Below are 17,489 nucleotides of genomic sequence, written 5' to 3'. Positions count from 1 at the left end.
CAATGTTGGGACTATTTTTCTGCTGGAGGTCCTGGACATCTTGTTCAGATATACACAGCATGGTAGATTCTATTAAATACATGTTCAAAAAAAAAAAACCTGACCAGAGGACCTATTTTGTCCCTCTTTGAAAATAAAATATTTGCATACATAACAGTAGATTCAGAACTGGAGAATGAAGTTCCAACACCATCTGCATGGCCCAGCAGACAGAGCGGTCAAAAATCACCAGTCAAAGTTATGAAGGCACAGATAGTTAAGAGCTCCAGTTGCTTCAGTAAAGCTGGGATTTAGAGTCGACTGTCATTTCTGAGGGAGGGAAAAACAGGAAAAAATACTAATAATTTAATGTACATTTTAAAACATAGCTGAAGTTGATTATAAACTAAAATCTATTTGATTTGTCTGTGATATTGCACATGAATACTTTTCACAAGGAATTAAGAAAATAAACTTACTCTGGAAGTCCTGTGTCTCCCGTAGCAAGCAGCACAATAATCTAAGAGAACAACAGTGACAGTCATTTACAGTAAACATGTAATCATAATTGACTCTATTTACTTTATTAATACAGCTTCCAAGTTTTATTGTGAACATTTCACGAGAGCGTGCTATTCTAAAAAAATTTCATCTTCATAATCAAAATGCTCTTTCCTTTTCTGCAGATGTCAGGCCACACAGGCTTCTGGATAATGGTAACCAATAGCATAATTTAAGCACTTTAAATTATTTAAGCATTGTTTTAACAAAATCACATTTAGGTCTGGTTATTTTTATTTATTTATTTTTTTTGTTTAACAATCCAATCAAATTCATGGTTTCACTCAAAAATATGTCGCAATATGAAAGTTTGCAAATGGCAACTCACCTCAAGTTTTTAAAATGTTTTGAGTTTTAACCAAATGGTAAGCACATATAAAAGAAATACGTTTTAAATGTTGTAAAAGATCAAATACAACAGCGGTCTTACCGTGACAAGGCGGTACAAACAGGAAAAGGATGATAAAAACCATGCTGACTGAAACAATGGCAATCCAAATGACAAATCCCTGTAAATCTAATGAAAAAAAAGTTAAGCTAATAAAACAATTTCACAACTGCACAGGTTTAAGTGATTTGATTTAGGTTTTAGGTCTTGCATGTTTGTGCCAGACCTTGACATTGAACCATTGCTATGAATGTACACAAGATAGCAGCAATAAATGCTGAATGCTCACTGAAAGACCAAACCAATGCCACGTTTGTGGTTTCTGTTTCTGAACTTCCTCTGTATTTGCTGTTTACACCTCGAGTGTGTTTGTAAAAGATATAAACTAGTTTCGTTTCAAACAATATTATAGTATTGTAGGGTAATAAAATAAAAAAAATAAAAAAAATAAATATATATATATATATAAAATTGTAATCAATAAGTTATCATTTAAACAATATCATAGTACTGCATAATATATATTTTTAATTAGCCTACAATACTATGATATTGTTCAAAACTAAACTGGTTTATGTCTTTTACAAATGGCAGGGTTCCCACTCTTTCATGATCACCAGATTCAAGGGCTTTCAATGACTTTTTAAAGCACCATTTCACTTACACTTAACATTTACACTAAAAATTTCAGTGTAATAATGTTTTAAGGTTTCATAAATTTAGACCGTTCTAAGCAGTCGTGTTCAAAGGAATTTAATGAAATCCATTGAAGTCAATACTTGTAATATTCAAATACAATTTCTAAAATATTGATGAAATATGCATCGAACTGTTGTTTGCTGTAGTTCTTGTGCAAGATATAAATTTGAAAGAATTTTGCAATTTTTAAATTAATAAAAAAATGGTTAAATGTTGTAATAACACGGTAAAACCTGTTAACATTAAAAATGTGCACATTAATAAATAAACTCAAGTCAAAATTATTTTGTAAATCACTTATTATTGTAAATCCCATTTTTTCATCTTTGACCGAGAGGAATGCAGGTGCTCAAAACTTCAATATTTTTTGAAAATATTTCATGAACATTTTAAACCTTGTGCATGTGCAAATCTGCACAATAAAAAATATAAAGAAAAGAAATAAAAAAATAAGACTTTCTATTTGCTTTTAAACTGTAAATGCTTTTCACTGAGCTGTTTTTCTTATTTTTCAAGTTCTGCATTTTCTCCTTCGCTCCATGTCGCAGTAAGTTTTGGGAGTTTATTTTTAGTCCTGAAAAGTCTGTCTTGCAGAGATTGACTAAAAATAAGCTCCTAAAACGTACTGCCAGATTCTGGAAGATAAATTCTTCAAACAGTGGTACAAGAGGATGTGATGCTGGTCCTTCAAGAGTCTCTCTCAACTTATCTGTCTTTAAAGCCTATACAAAATTTGTCTTCATGAATTTCACAACACTTCAGTTATTCTTATTAAGTGAGGGTCTTTTTTTAATATTTATTTTTAGGATTTTTTACCCAAGCAAAGTCTCTAAGAACCTGACACCTTGTAATTCTGGAGACTGCAGGAAGGTTGCTGTTCTGGAAAATGGAGGCGCTGGAGACTAATTATTATTTTTTAAATATTTCTTAATTATTTTGCTGTTAACATGTGTCTTTTCTTCTCCACCTGTTATTGTCTAACCCTGCTGACCCAGTGAGCATTTCGCTGACCAATGGCCATGCCTTAACTTTGCAATTTCTGTATTGCATTAGTTTATAATTTTTCTCATGGGGATTTAATCATTTTTTTACTTTTCAGTCTGAGTTAAATCTATTTTTGGCTCATTTCATCTATAAAAGAAAACCTGCCTAATAATGCTGCACACCTGAATATAAGAAGTTTTTCACTTCCAGCCTTCATGGACAATTATACATCACTTATAAATGATTAAACACAAAATTAATAGTAGTTATTAAGATTGATGTGGTTTGGTATTGGTAAAATGTGCTTGGGAAAAAAAAAAAAATATGATCAGTGCCATTTCGTTCTGTCTTTGATAGCACATATAGGACGATTTTTGAAATAGCTCCATAAACAAAATATATTTCATATTTAATTCAAGCACTTTCAAGGACCTATGTTTGGTGACGAATGACCATGCAGACCAGAGCTCATTCTCAGTCTCCTCCAAACCGATTCAAGCTTGACTAGTGTCTCCCTCAAAGGAAATCATGAAAAAAGCCCTTGTGTGGAAGAGAGCCAATTAAGATTGCAAATTTCAAACTAAACTCTTTCTACACCTAACAAACTTTTTGTTTTGTGAAATATTTGACTTTTAAACTCTGTTTGTGCTGTCGTTCTGTCTTCTAATAAATGACACTTGCACATATTTTAATTCTAATGCAATGACATTCAGATATTTTTAAGTGTGACTATAAATACAAATAAAAACACATTCTGACTCGGTGATTTTCCTCTTTAGTAAATGATGTTAAAGTAAATCGCTGTCTTACCACTGAACAGATCTCTCATAGACCCGATCACTGGTCTCATCACTCACTGCATTCTTGAGTGTGCAGGTGTAGTAGTTTTCTGGATTTCCTGTGTTTTTGACTGTGATGAACTCTCCTGGCTTATGGTTCTTATTGCCCTCCAGTGTTTCTCCAGCTAAATTCGTCCAGATGATCGTTCCACTGTACTCACATCTTAAATACACAACATCAGTGTTACCGCTCTCCTCTACAGTTATGTTAGATTTGGGGACCCGCTCTGTGAAGGAAACAATGAGAAACTTCATTAAGACTGTAATATCATTGTATTTTAATACCAATCATAACTTACACTAAGAAAGCACCATTTGTATCATGTTTTTGGGACATGCACCATGACATTCTTCGAAACACATACTTCAGCTATCACAATCTGATACCATCACTGTAATATACTTCCACAATACAGTGATATAATCATTCTGTACAATATATACTATGGTATAAATGATTATTACATCTCATGATATTTTTACATGGTGCTCCAAAATATGTCCACTGAACACTGTGGTGTTCAAAACACATTATAATACCTAGCTAACTTCTGTTAGCATATTATTATTATTATTTATGTTTTTTTAATTACAATTAACAAAAACATATTAACAATATAAAAGTAATACGTTTACAAAAAGGTAAAATAATAATAATAATAATAAATAAAGCTGACAGAATTAATTTACTAGCTGTATTATATGTTAAAAAGATCATAAAATATAATGCTTTTACAGTATTAATATTAATGAATATAATAATCAATATCTTCTCACCCATAACTTCCAAGCTGAATCTTTGTCCCTGCTGTTTACTGTTGATGTCAATGGTATACTCTCCACTATGCTCGACTTTTAAATTAGTTATAGTGATTTGTCCAGTTCTCTCATCAAGAGTTGTGATGTCTTTGAATATCTGATTCGGGATGATAACACCATCATCAACGTCCCATTCAATCGCCTTCACAGTAGAAAGACTAACATGTTTCCATGTGATGCTGGTGACAGGAGATTCTAATGTGTCTGGACGAAAGGAAACTGTCTCACCCACTGCTTTCTTCACATCTTCACCCATTATGTATGAAACATGAGAGAATTAGTTAACGTCCAACAAGCAAGTACCTGTTATTCACTACAGTCATTTATAATTTGTATAAAATTAGGTTATACTTCAGTATAATTTAAAATTAAACTGCTGGCTTGACAAAAACAGATGTTGTTTAATCTTCGATAAAACCTTAAAAACGTCATGTACCTGAAACAGCTTCTGTGGTGATGAACACAACGCAGACAGCAAGTAATGTCAAGCATCGCTGAAACATTTTTGTTATACAAAAGACACGTTAATACACTTCTTCTTCTTTGCTCTGAATGTCTTTTACACATGTAAGACTGACAGAGTGTAAGAACAGAGAATATATAGGAAGTTCAAAAACAGAAACCACAAACATGTGGCATTAAATGCTATTGGTTGCTACTGCTGCTGTCTTGTGTACATAAATAGCAAATGCTTGATGTCTTACCCAAGTGTGCGTCTGTATTCAGGAAGACTACAAACCATGACCACTGTGCACTTGACAATGCATGAAAAATGACCACGAAACATGATGGCAGGGCAGATCTCACTCACCAGGGGGCGCTTTGTCTGAATAGAAGTCAGTAGAGAAGATGCACATATGCACAGTCAGCTGAATGAGAAAATGTTTGCCTTTAATGCTGTTAAACTAAATGTATGAAGCAACTGTTTGATGAACAGTTCGCTATGTTCATGCCTCCCTGAAGACGTCCTAAATATTCTTTTGAATTTGAATGTTTGCTTTAAATAAAAGTCTTAACACATTTTACTTTTGACAGTGTTATTCAAAATGATTGACATTGTGTTCAGTATATACTAGTTTAGTACTTCATGCATTCCTGCAAAAAAAAAAAACTATCATCATTGTTAGCATAAAACATTTTTTTTTAACAGAAATACATGCATTTTTACTCTTTATCCAAATCTTGGTCAAAAGTAAAATGAAGCAGAACTTTTTGTGAAAATGTATTGTTATTTATATGTATTTTATGCATTTTAATTTTCTTCTTAATAAAATAGTTTTTAATAGCGTATTTATACATAGTCACTAGTGGGTAGATTACCTGCAGATTGGAGTCAGAATTATGTACCATATTGATATAAAAATACAAGGAGAAAGAAAATATATTCCTTGTGTTATTATTAACAACACGAAGTGCATTAAACATTATTACATTATGCCAAACTTTCCCGATCTGGGTTTTGTGAAGGAACTGCAGGAGGTTTGTGTGTTTAATGAAAAGCTAATTAAATCATAAAAATGTAAAATTGAAAAAATAAATAAATTCAAACAATCAAATCACTAGATTAGAAGAACGATTTTATTTGTTTGCATGTGATGTGACCATTAACCAACGTCAGAGAACCATGAACATGCAAATGTGTTACTTAATTAATAAATGAATACCCTAAAATCTCTGGTGGTACTTCAAGCAAATATATTAGGTGAAAGAGGTTCGGCTGGCATTAATAAGAAATAATGTGAATATGTGCATTTGAATGTGTTTGAACGACAAAAGCCTTCCGAAGGCATAGCAATGGTTAAATGACCCACTATAAGTGATAATTTAGTGTTCATCAGTGAAATGCAAATATTTTTAAGATAACACTTGTTAAAATTGAAAAGATTTCTGTAAATCCAGTGGTCAGATGCTGTGTGTCCTCTCAGTTTTCTGTGTAATAACATTCATCTGACTAGTACTGTCTGTACTAGTCAGGCTGTTCTAGAAAGTTAAATTAAAAAATTAAAAAGAACAATTAGGGAGAACCACTAAATTGTGAATAATGTGTTGCTGCTGTGTGAATAACATCAAATCATCTAATCAATAAAAAAGTAACCGTAGTCTGATTATGAGCATTTTAAAACATAACTTAATCTAATTACAAGTACTTCTTTTTTGGAATCTGATTAGGCAACGTAATCCAGATTAAATGTAATCAGTTACTACCCAGCTCTGACAGTCACCTCCACACCTGCTTGGTGCCAGTAAGAGATTCTCAGGTATATATGTAACAGTAGATTCATATATTCAGGACATTCATTCTGTTCATAAATGTTGGTTTTGGGTTTTGAGCAAATGAAAAACACAGATGATTAAAGGAAACACTTTTTTAAATATTAAACACAATATAGTATCAAAGTGAAAAAGGAAGAAAAATGGAGAAAAATAACAATAACAACATCTGAAAAATGTATTGAGTTCCAGTTCACAGTGATGCGAACAAATCCAATCCAAGTCAGACGGCTGAGTTAAAAGTATGCAAATTTATTTTAAAGTTAAAAAAAATAATAATTATGAAACATAACTCGAAAATGAAACATGAAATTTAATAATCATATGCAAAAACAGCATATGCACCTGTTAATACAGTTAATACAAATCACTCATATTTCAAACCAAACATATTTAGATCCATTAGATAAAATAATGATTAATCTTGAATTAATAACAAGGATTAATAATGAATAATATCTTCTTAAAAATACCACCTCTAATTATGCAGACAAAAGGCTGCAAACACTTACGCATGCAGTGAGACTCATAACTGACACTGTTTTCACGCCACACATCAGTTTTGCTCGCAGTGGAAAGAGCCCTCGGTGCAAATGTAATAATGATATCGGTGAGTCAGAGTTGGCAACTCTCCAGTGTGTGTTAGCGTTTGCGCTCTGGAGAGCATCGAAATAAAGATTAAATGTAATAAATAAAATGAAATAAACACACTGTGTAATTTGCAATTATGCAAAACGACATGAATTTGCACCAAAAATACTGTGGGGTTTGACACACGACTACTTTCTCATTTTTAAGTAGTGAAGTTACCATAAATAGCGTTCCCTTTATAATGAATTAAAACCGCGATCTCAAAGCTCCGTTATAACGCAAGAAGCTCTCTACACTGCGCGATGAATCTCATTAATATAGTATAGTGTATACGATATTAATGAGATTCATCGCGCAGTGTAGAGAGCTTCTTGCGTTATAAAGGAGCTTTGAGTTAGCGGTTGTTGTTTGTTACAATGAGAGGATCACAATCAGAGGCGTTTGAGAAATCAACAGATATGTCTGTGATTGGCTACACTTGCTTAGCCCCTGCACAGCCCCCCCTGTAAAAAAGGTTTTTAAAAATTTAAAATAAAAATAAAAAAGTGCCAAATATGTGGCCTATAAACAATTGTTATGGGGGAGGGATCAAGCAACTCAAGTAAGCAACGCGCAAACTTTGCGCAAGACGGTGAACTCTGTCAATTCAATAGAGAAAGTGAAAGTTAAAAAAACAATCTGACGGCTAACGCTGCATTAACGGCGCATATTCTCTCTGAGACAAAGAGAGACGAATCAACTGTAGCATATGCTGATAACGGTAACTGTCTTAAATTATTTCCTTAATATTTCACTTGTGGCTTGTATAGTGAAAAAACATGAGAAGAAACGTATTTCGCGTTAAACAGGTTGTTTTTGAAAATCATTGCCTGAAATAAAGCTGCTCTGAATTTTCATTGATGACTGCAATGTTAATAATTTTAATGATAGGCCTATAATTCATAATAGACCTGTTTTAAAACAAGCAATGTGTGCCCGTGTGGAAATAGTTTTGAATTGACAAAAGAAAAAATCCCAAATTTTCTATATTCCTTCATAAATTATATTACTTTGTAAGTGTCATATTTGGCAGTTGGCATTAGAAGTTATATTACTAATAACAGTGACATATGAGTAATGTAATACCACAGAAAAAAAGTTAAATATGCCTTTTTCGAAGCTGCTGTAGCTATAAAAAAAAACTGATAGCTAAAGTTTAGGTGTTCATTACTTTCTCTCAATTTAATTAGTTTTTTAGCACCCCCGACAAAAACATCCTGGAGCCGCCCCTGGCTACACTGTGCTCAACGCTACAAAAACACGAACTAGGAGCTTTCGATGCTCTCCAGAGCGCAAACGCTAACACACACTGGAGAGTTGCCAACTCTGACTCACCGATATCATTATTACATTTGCACCGAGGGCTCTTTCCACTGCGGGCAAAACTGATGTGTGGCGTGAAAACAGTGTCAGTTATGAGTCTCACTGCATGCGTAAGAGTTTGCAGCCTTTTGTCTGCATAACTGTCATCTTTAGTTGATGATTCTGCAAAACTCAACTCAGTTCGCAAACTTTCTCTTCTCTTCTCTTTTCTGTTTCTGTGAACGGAAATGATTTTTATCTCTTTGAGATTACTGCGAAAAGGTTCTGGAACATTTGCTGTTTTCAGAGGAGCAATGAGCTGCCAATACAGTCTTGTGATGTTATTCCTCTGTGGCTTCTCTGCTGCACTTGCTGGTAAGTTATAGTTTCATTTTGTGTAGATAGTTTAATGAACTGAAGTAAAACAGCCCCTTTTGCAAATCCTACATGCAAACTGCTGCACTTAGAGTGTAACGGGGCTGACGAGACGTGAGACGTGCGGATCCAAGTGCAAGCTTTTATTAACAGGCATGGTCATAAATACAGGCAGGGTCGAGCAATGGCAAACAGGTATGGCAGGGACAAGACAAGAGTAATCCTAGGGCAAGCAAAGGTCGGTCGACAGCGAACAGTATCCGGAGGGGCTTGACGAGAGACGTATCTGAAAGCGACGCAATAGTCCAGGCAGGGGAAAACACAATCCAAAACAGGCAGGGGAAAACTATCAGGGGCTCTGTAGAGTATCTACGGCTAGGGGAGCGGTAAACACATACAATACTCGGCCAGAAGGGAAACAAAGTCCAGGGTTTAAATAGTGTGTGTGATTAGTGATGATGTGTGATCAGTGCCTACAGCTGTGTGTGCAATCAGTGCAGTGAATGATGGGAAATGGAGTCCATTGTGATGTGTGGTGTGAAAGTCCTCTGGTGGTGAATGAATGGAAGTGCAGACCAGATTCGTGACAGAGTTTGTGCGCATCTGCCTTTACTAGAAAACACTTAACATCCAAATAATCTTTTCATACAAATACATAGTGGAAAAGAGTCTTTAGATTATTAAAATGTTCTTCACACTAAGAGAAAATGGTTCTGACTGGAATGTTCTTTGGTGAACCAAATTTTTTTTTTTTTTTTTTTTTCTAGGGCATTGACACAAAAACCTTTTGAAACATTTATTCTTTAGCTGTCTGACAGAGAATATGTATCTCAGTAGGTTTTGACTCAAAAGTCTTATTTGCTTATTCAATCAAGCACTGGTTTCTTGGTTTTAAACATCTCCTTCAAAACTGTCTTAAATTAGAATTTAGAATATTTATAATATCATAATATGCTGGATAAATAGGTGAACACATTTAAACACAGATTTAAACTTAAACATTGTACTATATTTTCAGAACATTTTTATATATATACAGTGAGGAAAATAAGTATTTGAACACCCTGCTATTTTGCAAGTTCTCCCACTTAGAAATCATGGAGGGGTCTGAAATTGTCATCGTAGGTGCATGTCCACTGTGAGAGACATAATCTAAAAAAAAATCCAGAAATCACAATGTATGATTTTTAACTATTTATTTGTATGATACAGCTGCAAATAAGTATTTGAACACCTGTCTATCAGCTAGAATTCTGACCCTCAAAGACCTGTTAGTCTGCCTTTAAAATGTCCACCTCCACTCCATTTATTATCCTAAATTAGATGCACCTGTTTGAGGTCGTTAGCTGCATAAAGACACCTGTCCACCCCATACAATCAGTAAGAATCCAACTACTAACATGGCCAAGACCAAAGAGCTGTCCAAAGACACTAGAGACAAAATTGTACACCTCCACAAGGCTGGAAAGGGCTACGGGAAATTGCCAAGCAGCTTGGTGAAAAAAGGTCCACTGTTGGAGCAATCATTAGAAAATGGAAGAAGCTAAACATGACTGTCAATCTCCCTCGGACTGGGGCTCCATGCAAGATCTCACCTCGTGGGGTCTCAATGATCCTAAGAAAGGTGAGAAATCAGCCCAGAACTACACGGGAGGAGCTGGTCAATGACCTGAAAAGAGCTGGGACCACCGTTTCCAAGGTTACTGTTGGTAATACACTAAGGCGTCATGGTTTGAAATCATGCATGGCACGGAAGGTTCCCCTGCTTAAACCAGCACATGTCCAGGCCCGACTTAAGTTTGCCAATGACCATTTGGATGATCCAGAGGAGTCATGGGAGAAAGTCATGTGGTCAGATGAGACCAAAATAGAACTTTTGGTCATAATTCCACTAAACGTGTTTGGAGGAAGAAGAATGATGAGTACCATCCCAAGAACACCATCCCTACTGTGAAGCATGGGGTGGTAGCATCATGCTTTGGGGTGTTTTTCTGCACATGGGACAGGGCGACTGCACTGTATTAAGGAGAGGATGACCGGGGCCATGTATTGCGAGATTTTGGGGAACAACCTCCTTCCCTCAGTTAGAGCATTGAAGATGGGTCGAGGCTGGGTCTTCCAACATGACAATGACCCGAAGCACACAGCCAGGATAACCAAGGAGTGGCTCTGTAAGAAGCATATCAAGGTTCTGGCGTGGCCTAGCCAGTCTCCAGACCTAAACCCAATAGAGAATCTTTGGAGGGAGCTCAAACTCCGTGTTTCTCAGCGACAGGCCAGAAACCTGACTGATCTAGAGAAGATCTGTGTGGAGGAGTGGGCCAAAATCCCTCCTGCAGTGTGTGCAAACCTGGTGAAAAACTACAGGAAACGTTTGACCTCTGTAATTGCAAACAAAGGCTACTGTACCAAATATTAACATTGATTTTCTCAGGTGTTCAAATACTTATTTGCAGCTGTATCATACAAATAAATAGTTAAAAAATCATACATTGTGATTTCTGGATTTTTTCTTTTAGATTATGTCTCTCACAGTGGACATGCACCTACGATGACAATTTCAGACCCCTCCATGATTTCTAAGTGGGAGAACTTGCAAAATAGCAGGGTGTTCAAATACTTATTTTCCTCACTGTATGTAAATGTCAGGTCAGGAAAAATATGTTGTAATATTACACATTTAAAAAAAAAAATTCCTATTGGTCATAACAATGGTTTATTTTATTTATTGTTTGTTTGTTACCTGTTACCTGTTTCATAATAGTTCTACTTTTTATATTCTGATTAAAAAGCCTGGTCCCCATTTGTGACAACTTACCCCATACAGTGTGCTGACAGGCCCTGTTGTTAGGGTGTGTTAAATCAACTGTCAATAATGGCAGAATAGAATATTTCACTGAGTTCAGCAGTTTTGTCTAAGATTCATGTATAATCAGAAATTTGTTTTTTTAAAAGAAACTAACCCTGAGAAATCTGAAATATGATCACTATATTGAGTTTTATTAAGTGCTAATATATGTTTATTTTCTTATAGTTTCAGAGATATGTAAAGAAGAGCTACTAGAGGGAACGTCCTGCACCATAAAGCTGCCAACAAAAAATACTAATCTAAAAAATACTTTAGACAAATCAAAAGAGATCAAATGGGTCCATCTCTCTGGCAGTGGCTTAATTCACTGGAAAAATGGGAGGATGAAGACAAACTCTCTAGATGGAAAGATGGAAGAAGATGGATCATTAACATTTGAAAGTGTTAGTCTGAAGAACACCGGCAAATATAAATACACTGTTTTTAATGCTGAAGGTTCACAGATTGATGTTGGAGAAAAGGAAATTAAAGTTTATGGTAAGTGGACAAATATTCATACCCCTCCACCATAATTACAAAATAAGACTGTAAATGTCTATTGTAGTTTCAGTTGTAGGAAATAACCACCATGTTCTTGTCACAGCAAAGGCTCCTAAACCTACTGTGAAGATCAGCTGCAAAAATGGGAACGCTACTCTCACCTGTGACACTGGAGACCGTACAGATCTGAATGTATCCTGGTACAAAGAAGACAAAATCATCCAGAATGAAATAAACCCAAAACTGCTCTTGACATCTGCTCAAGTACAGGAGAATGAACCGTACTCATGCAGCGTAGTAAGCAGTCCTGTCAGCAATGAGCAAAGTGACAACGTTACAGTATCATGTAAGTCATTTTTTTCACATGCTTCTCGTTCTTCAATGAGTTTGTTTCAGTTTTTAGGATTTTTTAATCAGCTTAAAATAGATTAATGATCAATTTGTTTGTTACTGATTTCACGACATTTGTTCTTGTCTTACAGGTCCTACAGGTGAAAGCCCAGGTCCTCATACAATCTTTGGCCATGATTTCTGGATAATGTTGAGCATTTTAGCAGGTTCAGGAGCCCTTCTGCTGCTGCTACTATGCGTTCTCATCATCTGTGCATGTCAAAGCTGTAGCCAACACAAGATGCACCAAAAAGGTAAGAGACGTCTGAAATCAGCTCTGAAATTAATTTTTCAATAAAAGGGAAACTGATCATATTATGAAGCTGCCGCTGTTCTTGTTGAGCTTTTATAAGTTCACACCACAATCCTCCACAGTCATTAGCATATTTAAAAGCAAAATCGTAAACTTATATTTATTCATTTAGCAGATGCTTTTATCCAATGCTAAATTATAGGAGTAATATTAAAATATATGGTCATATAAATACAAATTTAAATCACTGGAATGAGCCTATAAAGGAATCTTCTGAAAAATTTGTTATTTGTTACCTTTGCTTCTATTACTTAAGTCACTAAGTGAATAAATGTAATCAAAACAACAAAAGAGCAACAATATATGTGTTGTGACAGTTTTTTAAATAATAAATAAAGTGTGAATAGAAAAATAGAGAAAATAAAAAAAGTAAAAGTTAATAGAAAAGTAAAAAGCATATAGAAAATCAATTAATTAATTAATTAATAATAATTCACCTGCAGTTTAACAGGAAATCCAAAGCCTTTTACCACAGGTTCCTGTAGTCTATTAGATTTTAGTAAACAGATCTAATCAAGCTCCACTTAACATCCTGTTCACAGACGTTATGTGTGTTTCTAAAGAATTTAACAGAACAATCAACACCAACACAGGTTTTCTAAGAACCCACACTTTCAAAAGAAGGTTTAATTATAATTATTTGTTTCATATTGATTCATTTGCAAATTATTTATAATTTAGTAAATATGTAAAAATTCACTGAAGCTTGTGCTATTTAACTATCTTTAAATTATATAGTGTAATATTATATATTGGAGATACTGGATATAGGATTACACCAAGATATTGACACTAGCCATCAAAAAAAAAAAAAATATATATATATATATATATATATATATATATTTCCGTGACCACTACATGGAAATTATAAGGGTTTCCCAACTGGGGTTCTTGAGTTAATGGAAAGCTAATAAATAATTAAATTACATGAAGATTGAAAATAGGCCAGCATAATTAATTGAAATAAAATGGAAATTGTGATATAATTTATACTTTTAGATACATAGATGTAGTTTCAATATGAGATGAAGGGTCAAAGTCCAAATCACAATAACAATATAAAAAAATAATAAAACACTTGTGAAAAAAAAAAAAAAAAAATATATATATATATATATATATATATATATATATATATATATATATATACACTGCAAAAGTGATAAGTTGATTTAACTTAAAAAATTGAGGGAACCCGTTGCCTTAAAATTTTTAAGTATATGATAATTAAAAACAATAAGTTAATTGAATTGTCAAGTTCACTTAACTTTTTATTTTAATTATTATGTACTTAATAATTTTAAGGCAACGGGTTCCTCAATTTTTAAGTTAAGTCAACTTTCACTTTTTACAGTGTATGTATATATATATATATATATATATATATATATATATATATATATATATATATATTATTAAATATCAAAGACCCATGAACATTTGAATGTGTTCTTAAATTATTGAAATATTGGCAATAATGGCAATTTTATGAACATCTTGTCTTTGATATCTTTCAGATGAGAGAGAGTTCAGGCTGAGGAATCTTCAAGCTCCAGATTCTACCAAAACAGATCCAAACACAGCAGAAATATCTAATTATGAATGACAAGACATGAGTGTGCATACTTCCCTAAACACACATAAATCACCTTATGAATCTGAATTGTTCAGACAGAGAGGCCAAAGAGAAACAGAGTCATAAGAGCTCCAGTTGGGCTTTAGAGGATTCATGATGAGCAGAACTGTGTGGCTGATGCAGCATCTGTCATTCGCATATGAGTTATTCCTGAGAGGAAAACATATTTTCATGTACACTGTAAAACATGCAGTCTAGATTTTCCACAAAGAAATTAAATAAACTTACTCTCGTAAATCATGGGACTTCTACAGCAAGCAGCACAATAATCTTATAGAACAAAAATAACAGTGACACACTCAGTCATTTGCAGTCAACATGAAATCATAATCAAGCCTGTTTCCTTTATTAACAGATGTAGTGTCAATTATTCATGGCATTATGTTATTCATTTCAAAAGGATTATGATAATAACCACAGTGATCAAAGAAATGGTAATTGCAACGACAAGACTTGTTTAAATTTATACTTATAAAACAAATCCAGTCCTGTAACACACATTTAAATGTAAATAACATATTGCATTACTGATTTATGCCATAATTTAGAAAAAAGCATATTTATCTAGCTACATACAGATTTATGTTGTATGGAGTTTCTTCACTATCTTACCATGAAACAGATCTCTCTCATAGACCGGTTCACTGGCGTTCTCTAGTGTGCAGGTGTAGAAGTTTTCTGGATTTCCTTGTTTTTCAGCTGTGATGAACTCTCCTTTCAGATGGTGCTTTGAGCCCTTCAGTGTTTCTCCAGCAGAATTCTTCCAGACGATTGTTTCGCTGTACTCGCATATTAAATACACAACATCAGGGTTACTGCTCTTCTCTGTTTTTATCACAGGTTTAGTGAAAGAAACAATGAAACCAGTATGAAAATCCAGTTCACAGAGAAAATAAAATGAAATGAAAAACAGCTACAGCCTCGGAAAAAGTGTTGTGGCAATGGTACAATGATGGTATCAGATACTAACGTTGTTTTACTTTGACACAAACTATCGCTTACCTAAAAATCTGTACTATAATGCTACAGTGGTTTTAGGACATGTACCATAGTACTGTGTTATTCATGGAAGTGCATATTTCAAATTACCAAGGTATTATTCCTGTATCTGAAATTAGCTATAAACAACTAAATTAACTGAATGATGATTTTACAGTATTAATATGAGTGAACTGAATAAATGTAATGACAAATATCTACTTGCCCACGAATCTTTATTCCTGCTCTTTACTGTTGATGTCGATGGAATAAAGTCCACTATGTTTGATATTTAAATTAGTTATAGTGATTTGTCCAGTTTTCTCAACAAGAGTTGTGATGCCTTTGAATCTCTGAATCGGGATGATAACACCATCATCAACGTCCCATTCAATCGCATTGACAAGAACTCCACTGCTGTTTTTGTGTTTCCATTTAATGCTGCTGACAGGAGGATCTATTCTGGCTGGACAACATGGAAGTTAGTCAACACTCAGCAATCAAATTTATTCCAGTTGGTGAATTTCTATACTGGAAGCGAACACATCAATAACGATAATGTTATTAACATGGAATTTGGACATAATTCCATAGCAACCATTAGCCATTAATTTTATGATACACGGACATGGTGATATAAATCAAATACCAGGGTAGAATGAAAACAGTTGTGGATCTAATTACACAAAATACACTGGAATCATTTAATGTTTGTTAATTAGACTTTTTTGTTTTTGTGATCAAATATTTATTAAAAGAAAATAAATATCACAAAGCATTTCAAACAGCCAAAGGGAAGTATATCCATGAATGTAGCCTATATCAAAGATATTACACACCCATGCATTAATAAAAATAAACAGATATAAAAAGATAAAGAAAAAAATGGGGTACCTACACACAAAGACATAGGGGAATTACTCATGTTCAGGAACTCCAATTAAACCAACTTAAAATGCAGGTAAAGAGATCATCAAAACCAGGTTTTCAGTGACTCTGCAACAGTATGCCAACTACAAAGGGTCTTTTCATTTGCACCATTTCTTACTGTAGACAGTCATTTACATCCAAAAATGTAAGAATTCAGCATTTAACAGAAGGAAAATGAGGAGGTTTCCATCTTAATGTGATCATCTTTTTAGCAGCTATGAGGCCAGATAGCAATACACACTTGTTCTGATTATTAATACTCAATATTGTTAACTTATTCAATAACAAAACCGGGACAGTTACAGGTACATTTGTTGAAACCAGATCAAACATGCTTGATAGTTAATTAGACTATTATATTTATAAAGCTGCTTTAGAGTCACCAAGAACGGATACCATCTCATCTTCAACAAAACAATAACAACGTACCTGAGGCAGCTTCAATGGTGATGAACACAACAATGGTGACCAACGTCAAACAGAGAAGTGACATTTTTGTTATGCTAAGTACACTTTTATTCACTGTTCTTCTTATTTTGCTTTATTTTGATTAGATGCAAACATGTCTTATATCTCAGTCCAAAACACGTGGATAATGAGGAAAACAGAAACTGAAAGGAAAACATGTGGTTGGTCTTTTACTAGCACTAAATAAACTACATTAATAAACTGCTTTAATGAACTGCTCATACATTAGCACACTACAAAGTGACTACTGGCGTGCTGGATCTTCAACTTTTTTTAACATCTTGGAGTAAATATTTGGAGTGATCTAACATTAGCAATAAAAAAAAAAAAAAACAGCATATGCTGGTTAGGTAGGTTTTGAAGCATGGATGCTGGTTTGAGCTGGTTTAACCTGGTCCTTAGCTGGTCATGTGCTGGTCCAAAGCTGGTCCCTCCTGTTTAGGACCAGCACATGGCCTGCTTAAACCAGCATTCATGCCTCAAAACCTACCTAACCAGCATATGCTGTTTTTTGTTTTGTTTTTTTTCAACAGGGCATTGGTATATAAATGTATAAAGCATATACATTTATTTAA

The 17,489-nt window shown here is 34.1% G+C and overlaps 2 protein-coding genes and 1 long non-coding RNA gene across 3 annotated transcripts; 1 reads left to right on the top strand and 2 right to left on the bottom strand.

Annotated features, from left to right (window-relative positions):
* Nucleotides 1–36: 36 nt before the first annotated feature.
* On the bottom strand, nt 37–1,047 carry LOC131538473 (uncharacterized). Its single transcript, XR_009270592.1, has 3 exons — nt 971–1,047; nt 459–499; nt 37–309 (listed from the first exon to the last, which is right to left on the bottom strand). It is a non-coding gene; the product is annotated as an uncharacterized LOC131538473 (long non-coding RNA).
* A 2,370-nt stretch (nt 1,048–3,417) lies between these two features.
* Nucleotides 3,418–4,808, bottom strand: LOC131544105 (uncharacterized). The gene is made up of 3 exons (XM_058782104.1): nt 4,706–4,808; nt 4,228–4,515; nt 3,418–3,677 (listed from the first exon to the last, which is right to left on the bottom strand). The coding sequence occupies exons 1-3, from the start codon at nt 4,770–4,772 to the stop codon at nt 3,418–3,420; spliced, it is 615 nt and encodes a 204-aa protein (XP_058638087.1). The 5' UTR covers nt 4,773–4,808.
* A 3,009-nt stretch (nt 4,809–7,817) lies between these two features.
* On the top strand, nt 7,818–15,727 carry si:ch211-132g1.6 (uncharacterized). The gene is made up of 6 exons (XM_058772335.1): nt 7,818–7,891; nt 8,755–8,847; nt 11,882–12,193; nt 12,300–12,542; nt 12,679–12,840; nt 14,420–15,727. Exons 2-6 carry the CDS (start codon nt 8,787–8,789, stop codon nt 14,506–14,508), a joined length of 867 nt encoding a protein of 288 aa, XP_058628318.1. The 5' UTR covers nt 7,818–7,891; nt 8,755–8,786; the 3' UTR covers nt 14,509–15,727.
* The last annotated feature ends 1,762 nt before the right edge of the window (nt 15,728–17,489 follow it).

Source organism: Onychostoma macrolepis, chromosome 01 (genome assembly GCF_012432095.1).
Source record: "Onychostoma macrolepis isolate SWU-2019 chromosome 01, ASM1243209v1, whole genome shotgun sequence".
Taxonomy (NCBI): Eukaryota; Metazoa; Chordata; class Actinopteri; order Cypriniformes; family Cyprinidae; genus Onychostoma; species Onychostoma macrolepis.
The sequence above is the reverse complement of the archived record's forward strand: the minus strand, read 5'-3'. Positions and strand labels throughout refer to the sequence as shown.

Coding starts and splice junctions, on each gene's coding strand:
- LOC131544105 (XM_058782104.1), bottom strand. CDS start 4,772: ATGTTTCAGCGATGCTTGACATTACTTGCTGTCTGCGTTGTGTTCATC. Junction 4,516..4,705: donor CACCACAGAAGCTGTTTCAG/GTACATGACGTT, acceptor TAATGGGTGAAG/ATGTGAAGAAAGCAGTGGGT. Junction 3,678..4,227: donor ATTCAGCTTGGAAGTTATGG/GTGAGAAGATAT, acceptor TTTCCTTCACAG/AGCGGGTCCCCAAATCTAAC.
- si:ch211-132g1.6 (XM_058772335.1), top strand. CDS start 8,787: ATGAGCTGCCAATACAGTCTTGTGATGTTATTCCTCTGTGGCTTCTCT. Junction 12,194..12,299: donor AAAGGAAATTAAAGTTTATG/GTAAGTGGACAA, acceptor TTCTTGTCACAG/CAAAGGCTCCTAAACCTACT. Junction 12,841..14,419: donor ACACAAGATGCACCAAAAAG/GTAAGAGACGTC, acceptor GATATCTTTCAG/ATGAGAGAGAGTTCAGGCTG.